The sequence below is a fragment of the Centruroides sculpturatus genome, unplaced genomic scaffold (genome assembly GCF_000671375.1).
Source record: "Centruroides sculpturatus isolate CEXI.00-Female unplaced genomic scaffold, Cexi_2.0 scaffold122, whole genome shotgun sequence".
Classification (NCBI taxonomy): domain Eukaryota; kingdom Metazoa; phylum Arthropoda; class Arachnida; order Scorpiones; family Buthidae; genus Centruroides; species Centruroides sculpturatus.
This window is the reverse complement of record NW_019384345.1, coordinates 275,708-297,720: the sequence shown is the minus strand read 5'-3', so window position 1 is coordinate 297,720 and position 22,013 is coordinate 275,708. Positions and strand designations below refer to the sequence as shown.

The window sequence follows — 22,013 nt, the reverse complement described above, 5'->3', positions numbered from 1 at the left end:
TGTAAAGTTGTAATTATTTTAATTATTTTTATTTCCAAACTGATTTTAACCAGTTCTATAGTAAGGTAACATTCCAATAGACAATATGCAAAGCTTTTTTTTCAGTTTACAGCAGTATTTATTACACAAAATTTATGTAAAGCTTAACATGCCGATCTTGCCCCGATCTCCCCTATATATATAATACTTTTTAATTTTTGTTTAAATTAGTGTTTTATTAATGTTATATTATGCATGTTAGTAAAACATGAATTACAATTATAACAGTTTATATTAAAGAATGGGCCTAATAAAATTTTCGAATCAACTTTCATAATATTATTTCTTTAAAAAAATATATTTTTTACTGTTATTCTCTTCATGTAGGCCTAAATATACTGTATTTTGCTATAGTGCTATAAGTTAAAAACTCATTTTGAAATAAAATTCCTCCTAAAATAGAATATGTCGTTTTTCTACGTACTATAATAATTGTTATTTCTGCAGTTTTTTTAGTTTTGCGGGAAAAGCAATAAAATTTAATGAACCGTAAAAATGTATTTGCTAATTGTTCTGTATAGACTACAATATTTCGGTTTAGAAATCTTATTTCTTACCTAATAATTTTTTCTTCGCTTTTTTTTTTAATATAGAATAAGTGAAAGTAGATTTTTCGGGAAGGAAAAATTTCGAATTTTTTAAAATTTGATATCAATTATAATTATTATGAAAAATAAAATATGTAGGTTTGATCGAATATAAACACTTATCCTAAAAAATGAAGAACATGATAAAATTTTAATTAGATATTTATTGATATATACTCATAAGGTTTTTAAAAAATTGTTTTAGATATAGGCCTATATATTGAATTTCACTTTAACGAAATCGAAGCGTTTAAAAACAAAAATGCAGTTGGATATTTTATTAGAAAGTGGTTGTAAGTCAATGTACAGTACTTATTGATTGAAAGCGAAGAGACCATTCACTCGAAGAAAAGATCAAAGGCATGCAAGTGGAATAAAGTTGTCTTGACGATTGATTGACTGAAAGCGCTTATCTATCATAATGCAAATCAATTCGGTAGATCTGTAATGCATTCTTATATTTGTGAAACTATTCTCTCATACGCTTTATAACAACAAATATTGTATGGCGTATGAATATGTTTGAATATTATTAAACTTCCACAACAATAGATTTATGTTTATTTAGCTTAAAGTTTGCTTACACTGCATCTAATGTTTAGAAATTTAGTTACGGTAAGCCTAGATAAAGTAAATCACGTTACTTTAAAGTAATAAACGCACGACGAATCACTTATGTAATGTTTCGTGCGTTTTTTTGAATAAAATCGTAGGCCTAAACGAAGAAGTTATCTCATAATGTTTTTTCAATTTAATTTTACACATTTAGAAAAAAAAAGAGTTTAAAAAATATATGTTTTTTATAAATTATATTCTTTTTATGTGTTTAAAATATAAATTTTATTTAAAATAATAAAATTTTTCTTGTTATAATCGAGCATTGACACATTTAAAACATTGAAAATTTAAAATAAATAAATACTTTAAAATATAAACTGTATTTTTAATATCTATTATTAAAATTACTTTAATTTATTAAATTTTTTATATAGATTTAATAATAATGGATGATGATATTGATATGTTTACGTGAAATTCGTTGAGATTTACACAAGGCCTATGAAGAAAGATAGCAATAGTCCTGAAGACATTACATATGCCATAATCTTATTGGATCGAAAATCTAAATACGAAAAATCGATTCGAAACCAATTAAGATATTTTTTATATCTAGTTGATGAGTTTTCATTAAAATTTTTAGTGTCAGTAATAACTGGAGACAATCGTTAATTGTTACTTAATTGGTTTTGCTAAGAGCATAGACTGATGAACAGGTTCAGACTATTCATTAAACACGTCTAATAAATTAAATAGTTCAGAACCAATTTATCTAAGCCATTAGTGAAATATTCATTTGAAAAATTCAATATAGTGCATAAATCCCGTATAGCGAAAATTATGCTAAACACCTAAATATCGATTAATAAACAAAAAAGCATAAAGTTAATGAATAAAATCAATTCGGAAATTAATAATTGTCATTTATTGATATCAGACAATCATCTGTTGACATAATCAAATTGATTATAAAATAATAGACGAAGCTCTTGGCATAAACCAAACATATCACTTATGCGATGATTAATTAGAATATCAGTGTTTTCATCACAACTTTTTCTTTGCGAAACTAAATATTAAGTTAAAATAATTAATTTTAAAAATTCCAAATATTATACATTTCAATAAAAAACTAACATGCTTAAAATTCTATACAATTCAATATACGAATCGAAAAACAATCTGCAAATTCTTATTTGAGTCTGTTTCTTGGATAAATAATTCTTGCTTTTATGTAATCACTTTATTATAAATTTAAGATTATCAACTTCAATTAAATCTGTTTAATTTAAGATTATTTTATTTCAACTTTATAAATATTGCAATAGCTATAATGGTTTAAATGAAAATAGATGCTGGCTGAAGAAACGGCATAAGAAAAATAAGGACAAGTCAACCGAAGAGCTAATTAGAACTATGCTATTTCAGTAGTTTATTTAATTTCAAATATTAAAAATAACTTAGATTTAATGTTAAATGATTAAATATTAAACGACAGAAATATTTTTCAATAGAATTTTAATTAAATTTAACAAGACAAACGCTTATTTTAGGATTAATTATGATAATTGCGTAAAAAATATTTAAACAGAAAATCGAAAAGTTGTATTGAAAAAACATTTTACCATAAAATTATAGATCTTTTTGTTATTGGATTGATGCTTATCGCTAAAATCTAAAACAAGAAAAATTATGTATATAACATGTTTATCGAGTTCACAACTGTTATAATTAAAATATTGCATAAAATATATCAAGCGAATTTATTATAATTTATGCTGAAACTGCAGATATTTTATATGCCGCTCCCGTAATGTTTCATTCGTTTAATTTATTCTGCTATGGATAATGACTGATTTTGAATTATAAATAGCTATGTAAATATCCGTTTGTAATTCCGCTTATATATTCAGCCTAACTAAAACTTAATTTATATTCAGATTGAAATCATAATAGGCTATATCATAAAAATATTTAACTTATCATAGATTATGCTTATCGAATTGGAAATATCTTGCAAATTCTATAAATATTGACATGGTTTTCAATTTTAAATTATAGAACTATACGGAAAATTAGTATCGAATATAGAATAAATTTTTTGAAGTATTTATATTATAAAAACGTAAAATTGTAATATAATTTCAATTAACTATAAATATAGAATGAATTCTTCTTCTCCAATTTTTTCTTAGTTGTTTTCTATATTTGAATATCTACATTTATCGCAGATATTTAGCTCAATTGTAAACACTATATTCATATGAATTTTGTTTCTATCTGCATTCTTACTTTTTTTGGCAAGTTTTTTCCTCCAAGAAGTCTTTATCTCAAATTATGTTTCTCCATATGTCAAGATCTCTTTCCTCTATAATTTGAGAGTATAGCTTATATGAATTTTGATATCGACATCTCGAAGATTTTTTACAAGCTATTCTTAAGGAATTAAAAGTTATTTTGTGCGAATGTATTTTACTTTATTTTATTTTTAAACCAATCTTTTGAAAAATTGATACCGTACTTAAGTTTATTACTATAAAATTTAACAGATTTATTTTAGTTATTTTATGTTCGATTCCGAATTCAAAATGCATTTATTGAAAATTATAGAATCTACTTTTTAAATGTTTAATTTTATGAGAGTGTTTTTTAAAACATTTTTTGTAAATTAATCTAAAATTTTGAGTTCCTATGCAATACATTATTTCTTTAAACTTTATAAAATATTTTTGTTAGAATTTTTTTTCTTTTTAATCTTAATGTTTATAGATAAATTAACATTACAGAAATAAAATAGCTGAGAAATCAAGGAAAATGAAAATAGAGAAAAATGAAGAGAAAAATTGATCTTTAAATGAAGTTTTAAGCCACTTAACTTATCTAAAAATTTTAATACGCGCTTTTTAAATACAAACATGACAATTAACAAAAAAAATTAATAAAAACTGCCGAACAAGATTTTGTCAATTAAGCTTTCAAGTTGGTATAAGATAGCTTAAAAACAAATTAGACGACTTTTTAAAATCTTAAATTCCTTCATGCTTATCATATTTTTCCGTTTTTCATTCTTTCTCAGATCATTTTTTACTAGTGAAAATATTATCCAGAAGTATCCGGAATTTAATCTTAATATCTGACAGGAAGGCCCATTAAATAATTTCGGGCTTCTCAAATAATTTTATATTTTTCACTAAGATAAAGCAAAGTCTATTCAAAATGATATGAAACCATAATGAATTAAAAGAAGAGAAAATCTAATATTAAAAACGTATTTATATATAAGTGCAGACACAAGAATTTTTTTNGAACAACTGAGAAAATGGAGTCAAAGCAGGAAAAACTCTTCTATTTGGTATTCCAATGGTATGGTGGGAACCAATGAGTCATTAAGCATGTTGTTTTTGTTTGAATATAGTGGATACAATAGCAAAAACAAAGGATATTGTCTATCCAACAGCACTCTCTGCTATCAGACTTGTATATGTTCCTGATTTACCCATACCATCATCTACATCATTAGATATTTTGTCAGGATAAGAAGTTAAGCTATACTGCAGTGAACTGGTGATATGTATAGCAATCCTGAAACAGATAATGAACCACAGAAATTTACACAAAGCAAAAATTATTTTCGTAGAAATGTTTTTTTTATATATTCAAAAACACAATGCTTTGCAAAATATAAAGTAAATAATAAAAGAATGCAGGGTTATCGTCTTTTAATATATGGAGTTTGAATGTAAAGTGAAGTGGAATAAACTTATTTGTTAAAACGTACATCAGAAATTCTGCCAAATTCCAACGAATCATTTCGTTATAAAGAATAAAATGCTGGTAAAAGAGACAGCCAAATTTATTTTATTCGAAACGAATTAAATGTAGGCTCAATATTCTAAATTTTAACGAATTTTCTGTATTATGTCTCTCTGCTTAGTTATTTTTTAAAACATATTTATTTTATTTATAATTTATTTTGTTACATCTCAATTATAAAGAACAAAATTTGATTTAATGCATGAAATAAGTGATTTGCATTTGAAAATAAATTCTAGTCTACGTATTAAAGAAAAATAGCTCTTTATAAAATTTAAAAATATTCTTATTATTCTGCACGTTTCTATGTATTCAGAACACTAATATTCAGTTACGAAATCCTTTTACTTTTTTTTCATTTTGCATTTTTATAGTCGAAGAAAAGTGTTTTGAAGTAGTAGAGTGCCTATGGAATTTGATATTGGATTCTAAGGAAAATTGCAGAAAGAGCAGTTGATATTTGTCAAAAAGATTTTATCTATTTGTCTTTCGTCTCTGACTTTTATACATAAATTTTTACTTTACATTGGATAAATTTTGTATGCTTTAGTTTTTGTAGATAGGAATGTTTGTTTGTCTAACTAGCTAATTAAAACAACTTACAACTATTAAAAATACTAACTATAAAGCTTCAATTCATAATTTAATAGTCTATATTTGTTTCTCTACAAATACAAATCGGATACAAAGATATCTGAAAACGTCAGCGTGTAATTTTATCAAGAGCTAACTTTTAATCACTATTTAAGTCATATTTGTTGGATTTAATGTGCCCTTTATCCATAAATCTATTATTATTTTTTTAAAGAGATATTGAGCATATTTAAAATTGAAAAAAAACTGTATAAAAATGTGAAGGCCTTTCTTTTTTACTTCATTATTTTANTATATTTGATGTTTATCGCATAATTATTTATTTATAAAATAAATATAATATAATAAACAAGAGAAAGCGATTCGAAACTTAAATATCTAAAAGTTACATAATTTTATAAATATAATTTCAAACTAACGCTCTGATTTAGTTAAACCACAGAAAAGCTAATGGCCTCGCTGCTGCACGGAATGTAAGACCTCCCAATATAACAGCAGCTGACATACCACCAAACCATTGTGCCGATTTTATGACAAAGAAACTTTATCACACTGTAAATCATTTGTCTGATAGTTTTGTTAAGATGAAAAAAGAATAGTATAGCTCTTGGGAACTTACTATAGACCAGCAATACTTATGAAGCACTCAATGTAAACTCGACTAAATTTATGCTCACTTTATATTTTGATTGATAACTTTCTATATTTAGAAATGCACTGCTAGCAAAACCCACTTACTTTAAAATTACATTAAGAATTTTGTATTGTTTTTTCCTATTCGAGCTTCACGTTCCATGTGTTCTGATTAGGAATTAAGAATGTTAATTTGAAGAGAAAATGTCTTCATATATCTTAGTTCAATTCTTCTGATAACTTACTGAATAATTAGAAAGAGTTCAAATAATGATTTATTATCTTCTATTTTAGTGTCGTACCTGAAAAAGTTATAAATACCACCACAAACTTTTATTCTATATTTAATAAAAGTTATGTTGTTGCGAGTCATTAAAACTGCCTCTGGAATCTTTTTCCCCCTCATATAAGAAAGAGAAATAAATTCATTAATCATAAAATATGTTTAATCAAATAAATGCTACACCCTCATCTTTTATGGGAATATCTCGCATTAGCATACCTTCTATTTTCAGTGTAGAAGGCATAAAAAAGTGAGCATGCCCTGTACTTGATATCGGAAACAAGATTAAAGCGTTTATTACATCTCCTTCTTGCTGGATATTGGAAGAGTCTGTTCAATTTCGCAGACAGACCGTATCTGTCCATCGATCCAGCTGCTGTTATTAGACACAGAGGCAGTTGATTGGCGCTTTCTCGTCCGTTCTTCCTCCCCACTTCACCCCTTTTCATTAGGAAAGCCATCCAGAAACTGGTTGGATGTCGATCAACGCTTATTGCGCAAACTCACAGCAGTGAATCAGTCCCTGAGGCATGTCAACGATTCTTTCTCTCATTCATTGATGGCTATCGTGTTTTTGATAATAGATGGAACTCGAAACGAGTTCCGAAACAAAGTAAAAGTTAGTAATGTGTGTTTTATTTGTCTTATAAAGCTTTACTAGAAAAATTAAATGCAGCCTAGATATTTTTTATTGATATACCAAAGTCCTAAGAGAATAGTATACTAGTTAATTGTCTATAGAAACATATTGAAAACTGTTTATATACATTAATATAGATGCATAAATAAAATCAACTACTTTTATTTGAAATTAATAAAGTTAATAAAATCACTAATGTATAATAAATAATTATAGTCTGCTGTAATATAGGCCTAAGGCTTAATTTTCTTTGACTATTAAAATTTGAAATTATTTAAAATTTAATTTATTATCTTTCATAAAAAAATAAGTTTAGAAACATGTGAATGACGATGTATCTTTATCCAATCAGATCACAACAATGGTGGGTACATGTATGAGTTCTACAAGCTGCAGTCAATACATGCTCCTCGATCGTACCGGTGAATCTGCACATCAGCCTTGCAATGAGTATGTTTGAACAACTATCTTCGGTATGTGACGTTATGAGAAAATTTTACCAGAAAATTTCAATTTTTTTTTCCGCAAATCTTTTCCTTTCTTTAGAAAGTAAAGAAAAAAAAAAGGAAATTGTTAAACACAAAACACACTCAAAACGAAGGGAAAAAATCTTTGAAATTTTAACTTATTCTTTTAGAATAATGATTATTTATAAACATTATTAATTTACATTTTTATATTTTTAAGGCTTGTTTTTTTTTATTTTATGATTCTCGACGATATCATAGATTATTGAAACATGTTAACATTTTTTTATGTTAAATATTCTGAATGTATTCGAGATATAAATGAATGTAAATAATAAAAGTAGAGCGGGAAAAAATAATGGAAATAATTCTTAACATGGAATGAACGAATTTTCCCAAGCGATTTTCTGGTAAATGTTCGAGTCATGGCGTCACATGCATTTTTGTTTCCGGTGGTGGGTGGGCCCAACTAACAAGCTGTCAATGAGGGTGTGGTCGGAAAACTGATAGCATTAACCACTTTTATAAAACTATTGGTAAACATCTTTCTTTCACAACAGGCTTAACTTTTTTTTTTGTATGGTGATGGCTTCTCATTTTTTCCTTTTTAATGTAAGAATATTCTCAAATTGAATACATTAAATAATAACTTAACTTCACTAACAGAAACAATGATTTAATAAATCTCATAAATTATTAAACTTTTAATGTGTCGTAATTAACCATTTTTATTTTGTTTCCGATTTCGAAAAATTTAATAAGAAATAATTTAAAATATACATGATGCTTATTTATTTTAGAAAGATAAAATTTAGCTTTCATTTAGTATAACTAACTGAATATTTTAGAACAATAGCAATTTTATCGTATCTGATTTTGTGTTGTTCATGTGTCATTTAGAAGCACGGACTCTATATAAAATTGCATTCATCGCTTATGCAGATAAAAGCTAATTGTATTATAGATAACTTCCTTTTTAAAAAATGTGTTGAGATAAAAGTATTATACATTCGCATATTCGTATCCATGCAGCATAAAAAAATAATGATAATTTTGGGATGATATTTAGACTTAATCAATTTAGCTACATCATTTCAAGCATGAAAATAATGGGAAGAATGTGTCATCACTCCATGAATAGCTCGTCTTACAAGATGTACAACAGTTTCGCTAGAAATACAGTAATGATTCTTTCAAAAAAATTCCTGTTTTCTGCCTGCATTTATTTATTTATTTCTTCTGTTAATATGAATACCGTAACAAAAAGAATAGTATTTACGCAATTTCGGAANTAAGCTTATAATCTACACGACTTGAACTTCATTGAATCGTATGAACTATATTATAAAAATAATACAAATTTTAGGTTTTTATATTTTTAGATGAACTAATTTTTTTAAATGAACTAATTCTAGATTAACTAAAATAATTTTTTAATTGAAAAGAATAAAAGAAATGAGCAGGGCCATCGAGAGGGGAGAGATGGAGATTTTCCTCTGGTCTCGGGAAAAACTTAGAGATCCGTAGTGATTCCTACCTTTATAAATTAATGTTACTTTTAGTAAAAAAATAACGTCTTTAAAACTGATTTTTATTAATAAACATTCTACGCATTTCATTTGTTCAAAAATAAATAAATAAATAGAGCGGGCTTCATACAATTTTTCGACGGCTGGGCCTTGAAAATGGATACTAACTTATCTTTTATTATTACCTGAAAGACACTATTGTCTATTCAGATACAAGTTACAATATAAATGTACTGTACAATGCTGTAATAAAATTTCAAAAAAATAAACAAAAAATAACATTAATCATTATATATTTGAAGCAATTGTTAATCTTAAAATTAAAGCTTTAATCAACTTTTTATCGAAGTATTTATTCATAAATTTTTTTATCTTACTAAAAATCAGTCAATTTTATTTTCTGTTGAAAAATATCATCAAAATATTTTAATATAACAATTTGATATCAAGTATTCAAATTATTTTATATATTATTTCCTTAATTAATAGTGTTTAGGATGTAGTCTTTTACCTTGTATCTTAAATTTCAGCATAGTGATTGATGTCCATTGTTAATAAAATGTAATCTTAAAAATTTTACTTTTTGTCAGTAAAAATAATATTTATTCATAGGGCCTCATTACCACTGCAGGCCCCAGGGAAAAAATCCCTAACTCCATCCCTCTCGGCGGCTCTGGTTATCAAACATCTTTAAAGACGTATTTTGACACACCAAACGCCTTAAAACTTTGAAAAAAATGTTATATTCGTCTTTATTATCAGAACTAGAAATAGTATTTAATTTGCAGTATGAATTGAGATACCGTAATTACCATTTATTAGCTATAAGCTGATCATTATTAAATTTTAAAGCAGTCAAGTAGTCAGTTTTTAATTTCATTAAGCCTCTAACATTGTAAAAAGTGTTGTCATAGTTCTTTTAAATTGAGTTTTATTATGTGAAGAATTTTTCTAACGGATGTAATTTAATATCAATTATAGATAACTGTGAAACCTGCAATCTATTAAAATAAGAAAATTATATTTAAACCAACTTATATTTTATTCATAATTTATTTTATTTTAATTTATCTTAATATATAATTTTATTTTGAATCTGAAATAACTAAAGCTGGTATATCAAAAATAAGTCAAATCTACTTATCAAGTTTAAAGACAATGTTCAGTAGGCCTATTAAAAATTATTAAGTATTAATATTGTTTAATAGGTTATACATGCTTTAATTCAGTCAAAATTAAAGTGTTCTATCATAATAGAAGATGATTAAATCAAAACTTAATAAGTTTAGTAAATATCGAAAAGTTATTTATAATGAACCATTTCATAGGCTGCATACCCATGTAACTTATTGAACCATTGCATTTTAGTGAAAGTTTCAATTAATAACTTATAGATAAAATTCTGAACTTCATATTCAGTTTGTTTATTTGTGGAATAATATATGACGATCCAGAAAATATTACATATGCTTGGTGTTAATTTGAAAAATATGTAATTAAGTATGAATAAAGTCATACTTCATTACACAAAAGTAATACAGTATTTTCTTTTGTGTACTTGAAATATATGAAGCAGTTGAAATTATTAATAATAGACTAAAAGTTTTTATGTCCTAAATTTATGGAATAAATAGAATATGCAATAACCACAAAAAGATTATTTCCATTTATTTTAAGTTTTTATATGTACTAAATAATGATTATTTAGTGAAATAGGATAAAATGATTAATTAAACTTATATGCTGTTTATGAAGTTAATGTTGTTAGTATGAATCAAAGACATTATTTGGATGTTTAATATATAAGCTAATTAATTACCTTGTTTTCAGTTTTAATACAGATAAAGTTGTTAGTCCAAAATATCTCTAAAACTCCAATATTATAAGATTTAATTTAGGCAATTAGGCTTTTATTTGTAAATTAAAACCACAATTTTTACAGCATATTTATAACTATGTATATTGATTAAAATGCATTGTTAATTTATTAAATAAAGTAACTTTAATAAGATATTTTTAGTTTTATAAGCTTTTAAATTATAAAAATGGGCTTAAAAGATTTTTTAAAAAAACTGCATTTTTCTTTCACTTGGGTTTGTCTTAAGTAATTTAATAGACCCAGAATTAAATAATGTTAAAAAAATAAATTATTTTAAAAATTTTCGTAAAACATTTTCTAATCTTTTATTATTCTGTTACATCTATTAATTAAATATTTTATGCGAAAAACTAACGATCTGTATGTTTTATTTTGTAAAACAGGCTTTATCGAAAATTTTGTTTGTTCGAATTTTATTAGACATTTTTTAAAATTTATCTTAAATAAACAAAATATTCAATTTGACTTCCATATTTAGTCATAAAATATGAATATGAATGTCGTTAATAAAGAATAGATATAGGCCTGAATGTATTTAATGATAAGCATAACGTGTAGGCTAAACAGAAGGATGTTTAGGACTTTAAACAGATGTTTAAACAGAGGACTTTAGAAGTTAATAGCACTACTAATTTTTAAATGAATTATCTAGAATTAAAATAGAATTAAGTTATTTTTTTCCAAAAAATTATGCAATTGCAGTATATACAGGATATTAACTGAATTTGTTGTAAACTGATTACAGTATTTGCTTCAATCAACTAACATTCCTCGTGGCATTTATATTTTGTGAATATTAAAAAGATGTAAACAAACTAGCGACAAACGAGTTAAATATAAAAAACAGCCTAATTACATTAACCCTATAGGTTTATTTAAAGGCAATTTCGAATCCTAAACACGCATAAAATTAATTCCTTAAAATTCTTAAACAAGCTTAAATAGCCTGCGGTAAATGCGCTTAAACGTTAAAAAAAAGTAAACAAATTCATCTTCGTTTCAGAATGTTTAGTTTTAAAAAGAACAAACCGAGAAGCATGAAGATTAGTAGATAGTAAATGGATTTTGCGTAACAGTTTAACAGTAGTGAGACGGTTCACAGCACAAAGTTAAAGAAGAATAGTCTTCAGTAAAGCGATAGGTCTAGATAAAACAAGAAGTGTACAAGAACTTCATTGTGCAAACCTGTACCACGGCACATCACTCGTGATGAATTGATCCCACGTACAGAAGCTTATAAGTCTATGAAAAAAATTTCAATGTGTTAAGTTGTAAATACGAGTGTTATTATGACGTGCAAGAAATTATTTTTTATTCAGAATTTTTCTTAATATTTTTTAAATTTTTAAAATTTATGCTTAAACTGATGTGTGGATATTTGAAAATTCAAAATTTTGAACTCTGTCTTATTATTACTCCTCTTTTGCATATTTGGCAACATTTCAAGATTTAAAGAATTTCAAAGAAATTTTATAACGTTTGAAAGTCTAATAACTTATAAAATATAATTTCAAAATTTAAAAATAAGTTGTATCAAATGGATAAAATATAGTTAACGAACGAAAACCAAATTAGTTCGTAATTAAAATAACCATAATTAAATTATTCGATTAATTTAATTTAGTACATCTTTATTTTTATTAAATTCATTCCCAAGATCATTTAAATTACGTTAAAATAAAACTTTTTCGGTTTTATTATATCAATACTTCGAGGAATTCTTTAAAATTCTTCTTATGATAGAAATATAGAAAAAGATGGATTAAAAAAAAAAAAAAGTAATGCGAGAAATAAAATAGAATTTTTACTTATCATTTTCGAAGTAGACCTATGGCACATTGCCAGCTTCTATTGAAAAATCTAAAGTTCATCTGAAAGAGTGTCACGAATTTTTAAATGTGTTGTCAACATCTTGATATATTGATTACAATTCATGGTTTGCCGACAAAGTAGAGTAACTCAACCGTTTTCGAAACGTCCTCAAATCATAAAAGAAGTACAAATATCCGTAGCTCTGATAGTCATTCTTACAAAATGGCATTTTCCGTCATTGCAATTGCCAAGAAACACATCAAATTCAAAAATTTATCACCCTTTACGTAAACTCTTATAAGTTTAATAAGAACTAAAATGATAATGTTTTTATTAATCTGATTATATACAAAGCCTTATCATTCTTTTAAATTTATACTCCTCTTTTACCGCAAGAATACTTCGAATTTAATGAATTATTTGGATATATATAATTGAAATATAAAAGTTAAGGGGGAAATCATTAATATTTAGAAAATATCATAAAAATGAAAAAAAAAATGCTTTTGAAATAGGGTAAGTTTACGTGAATGAGAACCGAAGAATCTTGGTACAAGAGTTTGGGTTTACATAGATGGGATACGGCACCGCAAAACATGGACGATCTGTCAAGGGGAGTGTCTTGGGAGGAATTTTTATGAGAAACTGGTCCCTATTTAGGTGTTGTGTTAGACACGTGAAGAAAACCCGGAAAATTCCACGTGGCCAGTCCGTTGGTCAGGCGCGAATCCGTGAATAATTCCCAGTATTCGGTGGTTTTATTCACACGGCTACTGATGACAATTTTGATACAAATAAAATGTAATTATTTTCAGTTTGAGAAAGAATAATGTCTGATTTTCAAGAATATATGAGTAAAGAGTATTCTTGTATATTCAATAGATTGTATTTTCTCCATAGTAGGAAAAAATAATCTTATACTACTAAAAATAATTAAATAAGCATTCTTTAATGTGCTAAATTGCAATTTATAACTTAAAATTAACTGATAATATTAAGTTTTTATTTAAAAAATTAACCATATTTGAACAATATAATAATAAAATAAAAATCTAAGATAGAAAGAATTAAAGAATAGAAAAATACTTGAAAGAGCTAAATTTCCGAGAGAATGTTTTATAGCCTATACTGAAGACAATAATTTATAATAGCTTTCTTTAACTCTTCTAAGAATAATTCTAACTACTATAATAACTTATGTCGTAAATTTACCTTTATAAATCACCCGAATTTAAATTTTACATAAAAACTTACAGTAAATTTGATAGATTTATAAAGATAAAAACAACCTATATATTATACTGTATAAATTTATTTACAGATAAAAAGCCTGTAAATAAATTTAAATACATGTACACACGAAAGTAATTATATTTATATATTTTTTAAATAAAATAATTGTTACTATACATTTAAATTTATTAACATTATAAAATATTTTTAACCCATGCCATTTAATCCTAAAATAAAATCTGGAAAAATAAAGGTTTATAAATGTATTAACTTTTATAACAAAATGTGTAAATTTAATCATAAATTTGAATTTTATAGTACAATAAAGTTAATAATTAACAAAAAAATAAATAAAAAATAATTTAAATGCATTAAAATTTTTTTTCTAGTGTCATAAATTCCAATAATATTTAGTTGAAATAATAAATTTCTTTAAGTTATAAAATGATATTTATCCGAAGAACAATTTTTCACTCATTAATTGCAATACTTTATCACGTACTGTACAACATTTTTCTTTTACTATTGAACAGATACGCGCATGAAAGAACCTGAAAAATAAATGCATGAATGGACAAAATGACTGAACAAATTTTTCTTCTCACAGATTTCTTGTTTCTAAGTATCTTATTTTATTCGAATTTTCAACATTGAATGTTTTCATTTCTGTTTTTAATTGAAATAAATATTATTATTTAATCGATGGAAAAGCGTAAAGAATTTAAAATCAACATGTATTAAAGATAAAAATTTTATGACTAAATTCTTATAAAGCGTGTTTCATAAGAAATCTTTATTCGAAAATTAAAATTATAAATTATGTAAAATTTTTATTGGTTTTTTTTTTTTTTGTTTTTACTTATTCTCGTTGTTAAATGAATGATCACACTTTGTGTAATCTTATGAATCTAAATCGTAGTGAAAATCTCATTATATATGTTTAATATATTTAACATTATTCGTTATGCTGTAGTAAAAGTAATAAAAAAACTCTTGATTAAGCGGCTGAGACAAATTATTTTATTTTCAAACTTAACAATTAGGTTTGACTTGGTCTGGTTTAATTTAGTTTGATGGGATAGGGCAATGCAGCATATTGGGATGATCTGTTAATGGATCCTCCTTGAATTTTCCATAGAAAGTTTCCCACAGAAAGTACTGCCGGGAGGACTTTCTGTGGGAAACTGGTCCCAATTTAGACGTTAAACACGAAGGAAATTTGCAAAACTCCATGTGGCCAGCCCATTGATCGGGCGCGAACTTGACCAACTTGATCACGCGAACAACTTGTTAAGGACTACTTGGCCCTTAACAAGTTGTTCATAAGAATGGGCCGAACCACTTGGCCACCGATAGGCCCTTAACAAATTTGTTAACATTAAATAGATTTATAATGCAAATAGGCTGAGTGTACAATTAAACGTTATTCAAGTTTTGAAACTCTAGTTGCGAATTATTTGCATGATAATAATTATAGAAGATTCTCTTCAAAATAATGTAAATATATTTTCAATTAGAAATCTTTTATATTAATTTCTTTCATATTTTAAAAAATATTAAAGAAATTTCTGCAAGTTATATAATTTGGGAATAAAATTGAAGTTCTTATATTAATTATGTGCTTTGTCTTGTCAATTGAAAATAAATTAAATATTATGCAGGCCTACAAGAAGTTCTTAAGAAATATTACGTATTTTAATTTATTCATAAACTTTCTAGACTATGAATAATTAGACAATGCTTTTATAAACGTATTTTGAAAAAATTACTTCTTAAAGTAAGCATATTCACTAAATTGTCATTATAAATGTTAATTTTTTTTTATATTACGTATTTTTATATCACGTTAGTCATTTGATCTAAGTGACAATGGTGATCTACAAAGTTTTCCGATTAAATCAAACTACAACCTAATGTATCATTGCATTTAACAGGAATATTTAAATTATAACATATTTAAAACTGTTTTCTATAAATTTTATTATATATAAATATTTTTCTTCTCACTGTAAATTCCAAATTATCTCTGAAAAATCTTGCATTTACTGCTTATTAAATCGTAGGCCTTTATATAAAATGTATTTGAACACGATCTATAGTTATATAGAAATAGTTAATGATTCATTATAATCAATTACAGAACAATTACAAATATTCAATTACTTTTTGTCCTGATTTTTAAAATACATCTATAACCTAATTTTAAATTATTGATTAACTTTTGTTGGTTTTTCTCTTTTATTATCTCTTCGATCTCTTATTTATCGTTAATTTATAAGACGATAATAGAACTATTTATATCAATTAAAAGCCCATTTAAACACGATTTAAAACTATTAATTTTAAAATAAACAAAACAAAAATTTATGGAATAAATACAGTATTGGATATTTATTCTAATGAACTTAAACTGATATTCAATTATATATAATTTATTAAAAGTACATTATCATAAAAGCTAATTTTAAAATATATCTTTTAAATGTACTAAATTAACAACGATAATTAATTATTCAGTTCAATATTTAATTATTTATGAATTTATTTTAATAAAATGTAATTATGGTCATTTCGTATGGTCATTTAATTAGTTTTCACTACAATTTAAATAAATTTTATTTAATTAAATTTAAATAAAAACTATATTTTGCATAAATTTTATTTTTTATCATTTAATTAATTGAAACTTTTAAATAATCATTCTTACAATAATATTTATTTGGATTTAATTTTTAAAACAGTTTTTTTAAGCTCATTTTCCTAAACTGAGTTTTAAAAAAAATGTTTGAAAAATGAATTCAGATGAATAATATTGTAAGAATGCTTATTTTAATTCTGTTTGATTTTCATTTCCAATATATTTAAGTAGATTAAATTGATAAAAATTGAAATTATTTTTATATAAATAATAAAAAATTGGCTCTTAAAATTGAAGAAGTCGCCAATATAGAACGAAAAACTATGGAATATCAACCAAATTTGATTTCATTTTAATGAATTATCGAATAATTTTAACATTTTTGATACTTTGTTGTTCTTTTACTTTCGGATATATTGATTTTCTACGCTAATTGCTGAATATTAGACATTTTTATTTAAGCTAATAATTTAAAATTTTAAAACAATGTATAAAATCAGTGGCGTAATTAGAATCGATATTAAGTTATGAGGCTAAATTAGAACGTGTAAACATACATTTCCCTTCCGTACCACCGTGGATATAACCTGTGGATATAAACTGTTAATTATTGTATACACATGCATATAAATGCGTTCAAATCTTACTGTACTTATTTGATTTTTCTTAATTTATTTACTTATAAAAGTAACGGTGATCCAGCCTCTGAGCTCCCCTAGTTACCCTACTACATAAAATTACCCGTAGATCCTATACTGACAAAAAAATTTATAAAACAGAAAATAAATTCACAAAAAGCAGCCAATACTTAAACATGTATTAAATTAAAAAAAAAATGTTATATTTTACAGATAATATATTTTATACCGGTGTTTGCATATGTAAATAAAAAGAATATAAATAGGGATTTTTGTAAAAGTTTTATCGTAGACCACCCTGATTTCATTGGCAATTATTCATTTGTTTTTTATCTTTTGTTAATATTAATTGAGGGAGAAAAAGTTAATAATAAACAATCAGTTGAGTGTGCTCAACAAAACTATCCCCGAAGCAGGATAGCGGCTCGCTTTTGATATCGCTGCACTTGCCTAATCAAAACCTTTATAAACATCAATTTTTTTTTTCGTTTTACTGATAGATAATCTTTGGAATGCACGCATAAAAAAAATATTAGTCTACTTATATTAGCCAAAATTAAATAAATTCTTGGTGTGTAGCCTACCTTTTTGTATTTAATCAAACAAATTCGTCTTGAGAATAGCAATAAGCAATATAAATAAATATATTATATACATTATTATTGAAATTATCGAAGTACTGTGTTAACAACCAACTGATTTAACGTTAACAATTAACATATATATATATATTTCATTTCTAAAAGATTTTCTTCGATTTTACTAACCACTAACATCGATGGTTATTAATTAACAAGTTAATGTTTTTAATTTTTGTATATAAATATAAATATAGAATTATTTTTAATATTTTTTACAGGACTGGAAAGTCAAGTGCAAGATACTAGCAAAGACTTATATTGGTTTTGAAGTGCTTTTCAAAAATTCGACACGTCCAACGAAATTACAAACGGACAAAACGGAGGGTGACATATTTTAATGACATAACGAGTGCACGAGAGGAAAAGACATGTCCCTTCTAGCCATTGAAATGGAATTTTGTGGATGCACAAATTATCTCGTTGTATATAAAACTATTTATTATGAGGTACCTGCCAAAACTTGAAGAGATTATAGAATTGAATTGGACTTTAATTGGGAGTTTCCTCAGAGAGTTTCTTCGATGGTATATGTCCTTCGTGTATACCAGTTCGACCTGCATTTTTTAAATCTGTAATATTTGGCTAGTTTTCAAAATGTCCGTGAATGTTAAAATAATTCTGCACTGTAAGTAGCTTAATTGTGATTGTTTTATAATTTTTTGACGCATATAATTACGTTCTACACAGGATATAATTGGATCCGTGTTTAATTTTGTGTCCGACGACGACTTAATTCGTTTTTAAGTTTGGTTTGTACAAATTTGTGAGATTTTAAATAAGGTAGACTATAAGCCACGTTTTTAAGTTCAACAATTTAGACGTAGTTTTATTGTTTGTAGTATAATAACTCTTTATAATGATGATAATGATACAATAATAATAATGATGATAATAATAAAATTATTATTCAGGAACTTGGTACAATGCTTTGGAGGATGTCAGTTGGCATTTTAGACATAAAATTAATATTTTAATGTTATTTATTTCTGATTGTTGATTGATTAAGCTAAAAAACACATTTTGTAAATCCAAATCTAGTTCTGAAATTGTCACTATAATTAAGTAATATCAGATAACTTTTGTCTATACTTCCTTTCTCTTTCACCACTTTATCATAAAATTTTAGACTTAATGTACATAAATCAATGCTTATCACATTTTAAAGCAATAGATTTTTATGTAGGCCTATTTATTTATTGCAAGAACTTTTGTTTATGATGTTGATAGTTTTAGAAAGATCACTAATCAATAAAGCAAATGAAATAGAAAATCATACAGCCTACAAGAAAACACAGTTTTTTAAATATCATTATCACTTTTTCTGAAATAATTTAGCGCTTTTTCGAAAAGCGAACAAAGCCAAATTCAAGCAAACGTTCTTTGAAATTACTCAATATACTGAAAAAAATGTATTCACATCATTTCAAAATTTTCAAAATTTTATAAATAATTTCGCCAGACTTTTTAATGAACACAATTTTTATGATAAGTTACGAAAATAATATTTTATTTTAAAATATGAATTTTTTCTGTGTGATAAATTATGAGCTAAAAACAAAAAGGAAGTTAGATTCGGTATTCAATTAAAACAAATATAAGAACTTTAAACATTTTTAATAAAAAATAAATTTATTTTTATTTATTTGTGTAATTATTTTTCAAAAGATATAAATATAACCTATATATTCTTTAAATCTTTTAAAAAATCAAAACTTTCAAATAAATGCATGGGCATCCGCAGAAAATTTTCCGGGAGACAAAAGCTTAGAGAGGAAAATAATTACATCAATACATTTTTATTTGTTTGATTTTTGGGTTATAGATTATAGAATACAGTACTACATTAATACAAAAAGACAGACAAAGCGTCCCATAGCCAGGGTGTAAGTCCCTAGTCGACATTTCTCGATCACTTTTACAATTATAATTTGTGGAATTTTTTACTCTATTCCAAGGAGGGGCGAATGACTCGTTTGACTCTCTTCGGATGCCGATGAATATATATAGCAGATTATGCATTTAAAAATATGTATTATGAAAGCATTCGAATGTACTGTATTTGTAATTATGCCTATTTATATATAATTAAATAATTCACTGTCTAATTTCGAATATTGACGACCATTTCCTTATTTTACTCATATAGTCTCTGTTTTTCATAATAAACATAACATTATTGTTTAATTATTATTTTGNAATTTAGACGTAGTTTTATTGTTTGTAGTATAATAACTCTTTATAATGATGATAATGATACAATAATAATAATGATGATAATAATAAAATTATTATTCAGGAACTTGGTACAATGCTTTGGAGGATGTCAGTTGGCATTTTAGACATAAAATTAATATTTATTAAACATTAGAACGTTCACATTTATGTAGGCCACTATAGGACTATGTCATTTTAAGATATAATTAAATTTAACTTTTGAATATGTAAGTTCTTAATTTGTAAACTGTGAAATGATAAGAGTAATTTAAATTGTTTTAGCAAAAAAGATTTCTTTTTAAAACGTCGATTTTATTTTGTTTCTCCCTTTTTTTTCATAAAATTGAAAACAATTTAATATCTGTTAGTTAAAATTAATTTGTTTTTTACTTAAATCAGTTTAATTGGAGTCAAATTTTCATATTTGAAGGATACAAAGAAGCTAACAAAGTCATAATTTGCAGAAGAATAACAGCTTTGTGAATTAACGAGAAAGAAAATCGGTTAACTTGCATTATTTAAAAATTCACAACTGATTTACAACAAATTAATTATAAAAATATTCCAAGCATCTTAATTTAGCTTTCTTTTAAATTCCAGCTTAGAAAATTAGTGTTTAAAATGTCTTAAGCTTACAAAATTATGATATTGAATTGTTTTTCCTCGTTTCATTTTATTAAGTTAGTTGTGAAATTTATAGGAATTTATTACTTGATAAATGACTTGATAATTAAACCGATTATTAGCTATATATATATATAGGACTTAACCGTTTAATTGTAAGCCAATTTTTAAAAAATATTTTCCACAAAGAGACCAATTTTAATAAAAATTATGAGGTAAAATCTCGCATGAAAGTCTTGATTTGAGATGTGCAATAGAATCAATAGAAGAAAAACATAGGCCTATAGTCTATGTAACAGCAAACTATGATAATTAAATTAAATATTTTTATTCGATGACATGTATTTAGTGTAGATAACTTCTTTTTTGCAATGTTAATTTACTATCTTGACAATTTATTTGCATAAATATGAAGGAAGGCTTATTAATTAAAATTTTATGTTGTTATAATATGTAAATATAATGTAAGGAATTCACTTGCAAACATATTTTTTAAAAATAATGTTTATATTTTATTTAATTTTTGGCACATTATTATTGTTATAACGGATAAATGCTGTTATTTAAAAGAAAAAAGAAAAAAAAAGGTTTTTATTAAGAAAAATATGCAGTAAATATAGATTTATTATAAAATTCCCATGGATTAAAATATTCAAAAGAATCCTGTCTAAAAGTTTTGTTCCTTTGTAGGTCGGCATTATGGCTAAAAGTGAAATTTTTAATAAACGAATTTAAATTAAATTCATCCAAGAAATTTTCATTTTGGAAGAATAAATACTAGTGCCTCTATAACTGATACTGTATGATATGAATAATCTCTGTACTTTGTGTTCAGTGAATGGTTACATTGGAGCCTTTTGTAAAACCTTCTTAGATGATCTTTTTATGTAGCATCTCCATTTACTCTTTGAAATTATAAAGCAAAGGAAAAAATTGCAAGTGTTTTGTTAATTTGAACGTTGCTGTAGAACCACTACCTCAGTGTATGTTGTAAATAAAGATGGATGTAACCTTCAATGACTTAATGATTTTTTTTACTCTTCTCTTTAATTATACCTATAAAATACGCTAAATAATAACTTACTTTTCTTAAATTTATTTATCAAATCATTTCGTCTTTCTCTATTATTATTAAAATTTTGATAACGAGATTGACAAAGTTTTGCTTCTCAACTTTTTTTTTCTTTTTCC

At 25.1% G+C, this 22,013-nt stretch overlaps 1 protein-coding gene across 3 annotated transcripts in view; it reads left to right on the top strand.

The window, feature by feature from the left end:
- LOC111635517 (transcription cofactor vestigial-like protein 2) overlaps positions 1 to 18,641 on the top strand; it is a 47,370-nt gene extending 28,729 nt beyond the window's left edge. Inside the window, exons 5-6 of one of the 3 annotated variants that reach the window (XM_023380505.1) lie at positions 7,500 to 7,597; positions 18,203 to 18,641. In XM_023380505.1, the coding sequence (XP_023236273.1) occupies positions 7,500 to 7,573 (74 nt within the window). In that variant the 3' untranslated portion in view covers positions 7,574 to 7,597; positions 18,203 to 18,641. Of the gene's footprint in view, positions 1 to 7,499; positions 7,621 to 18,202 lie in introns of all 3 variants that reach the window. The other 2 variants (XM_023380502.1, XM_023380512.1) reach the window with 2 other exon arrangements.
- Positions 18,642 to 22,013: the final 3,372 nt, after the last annotated feature.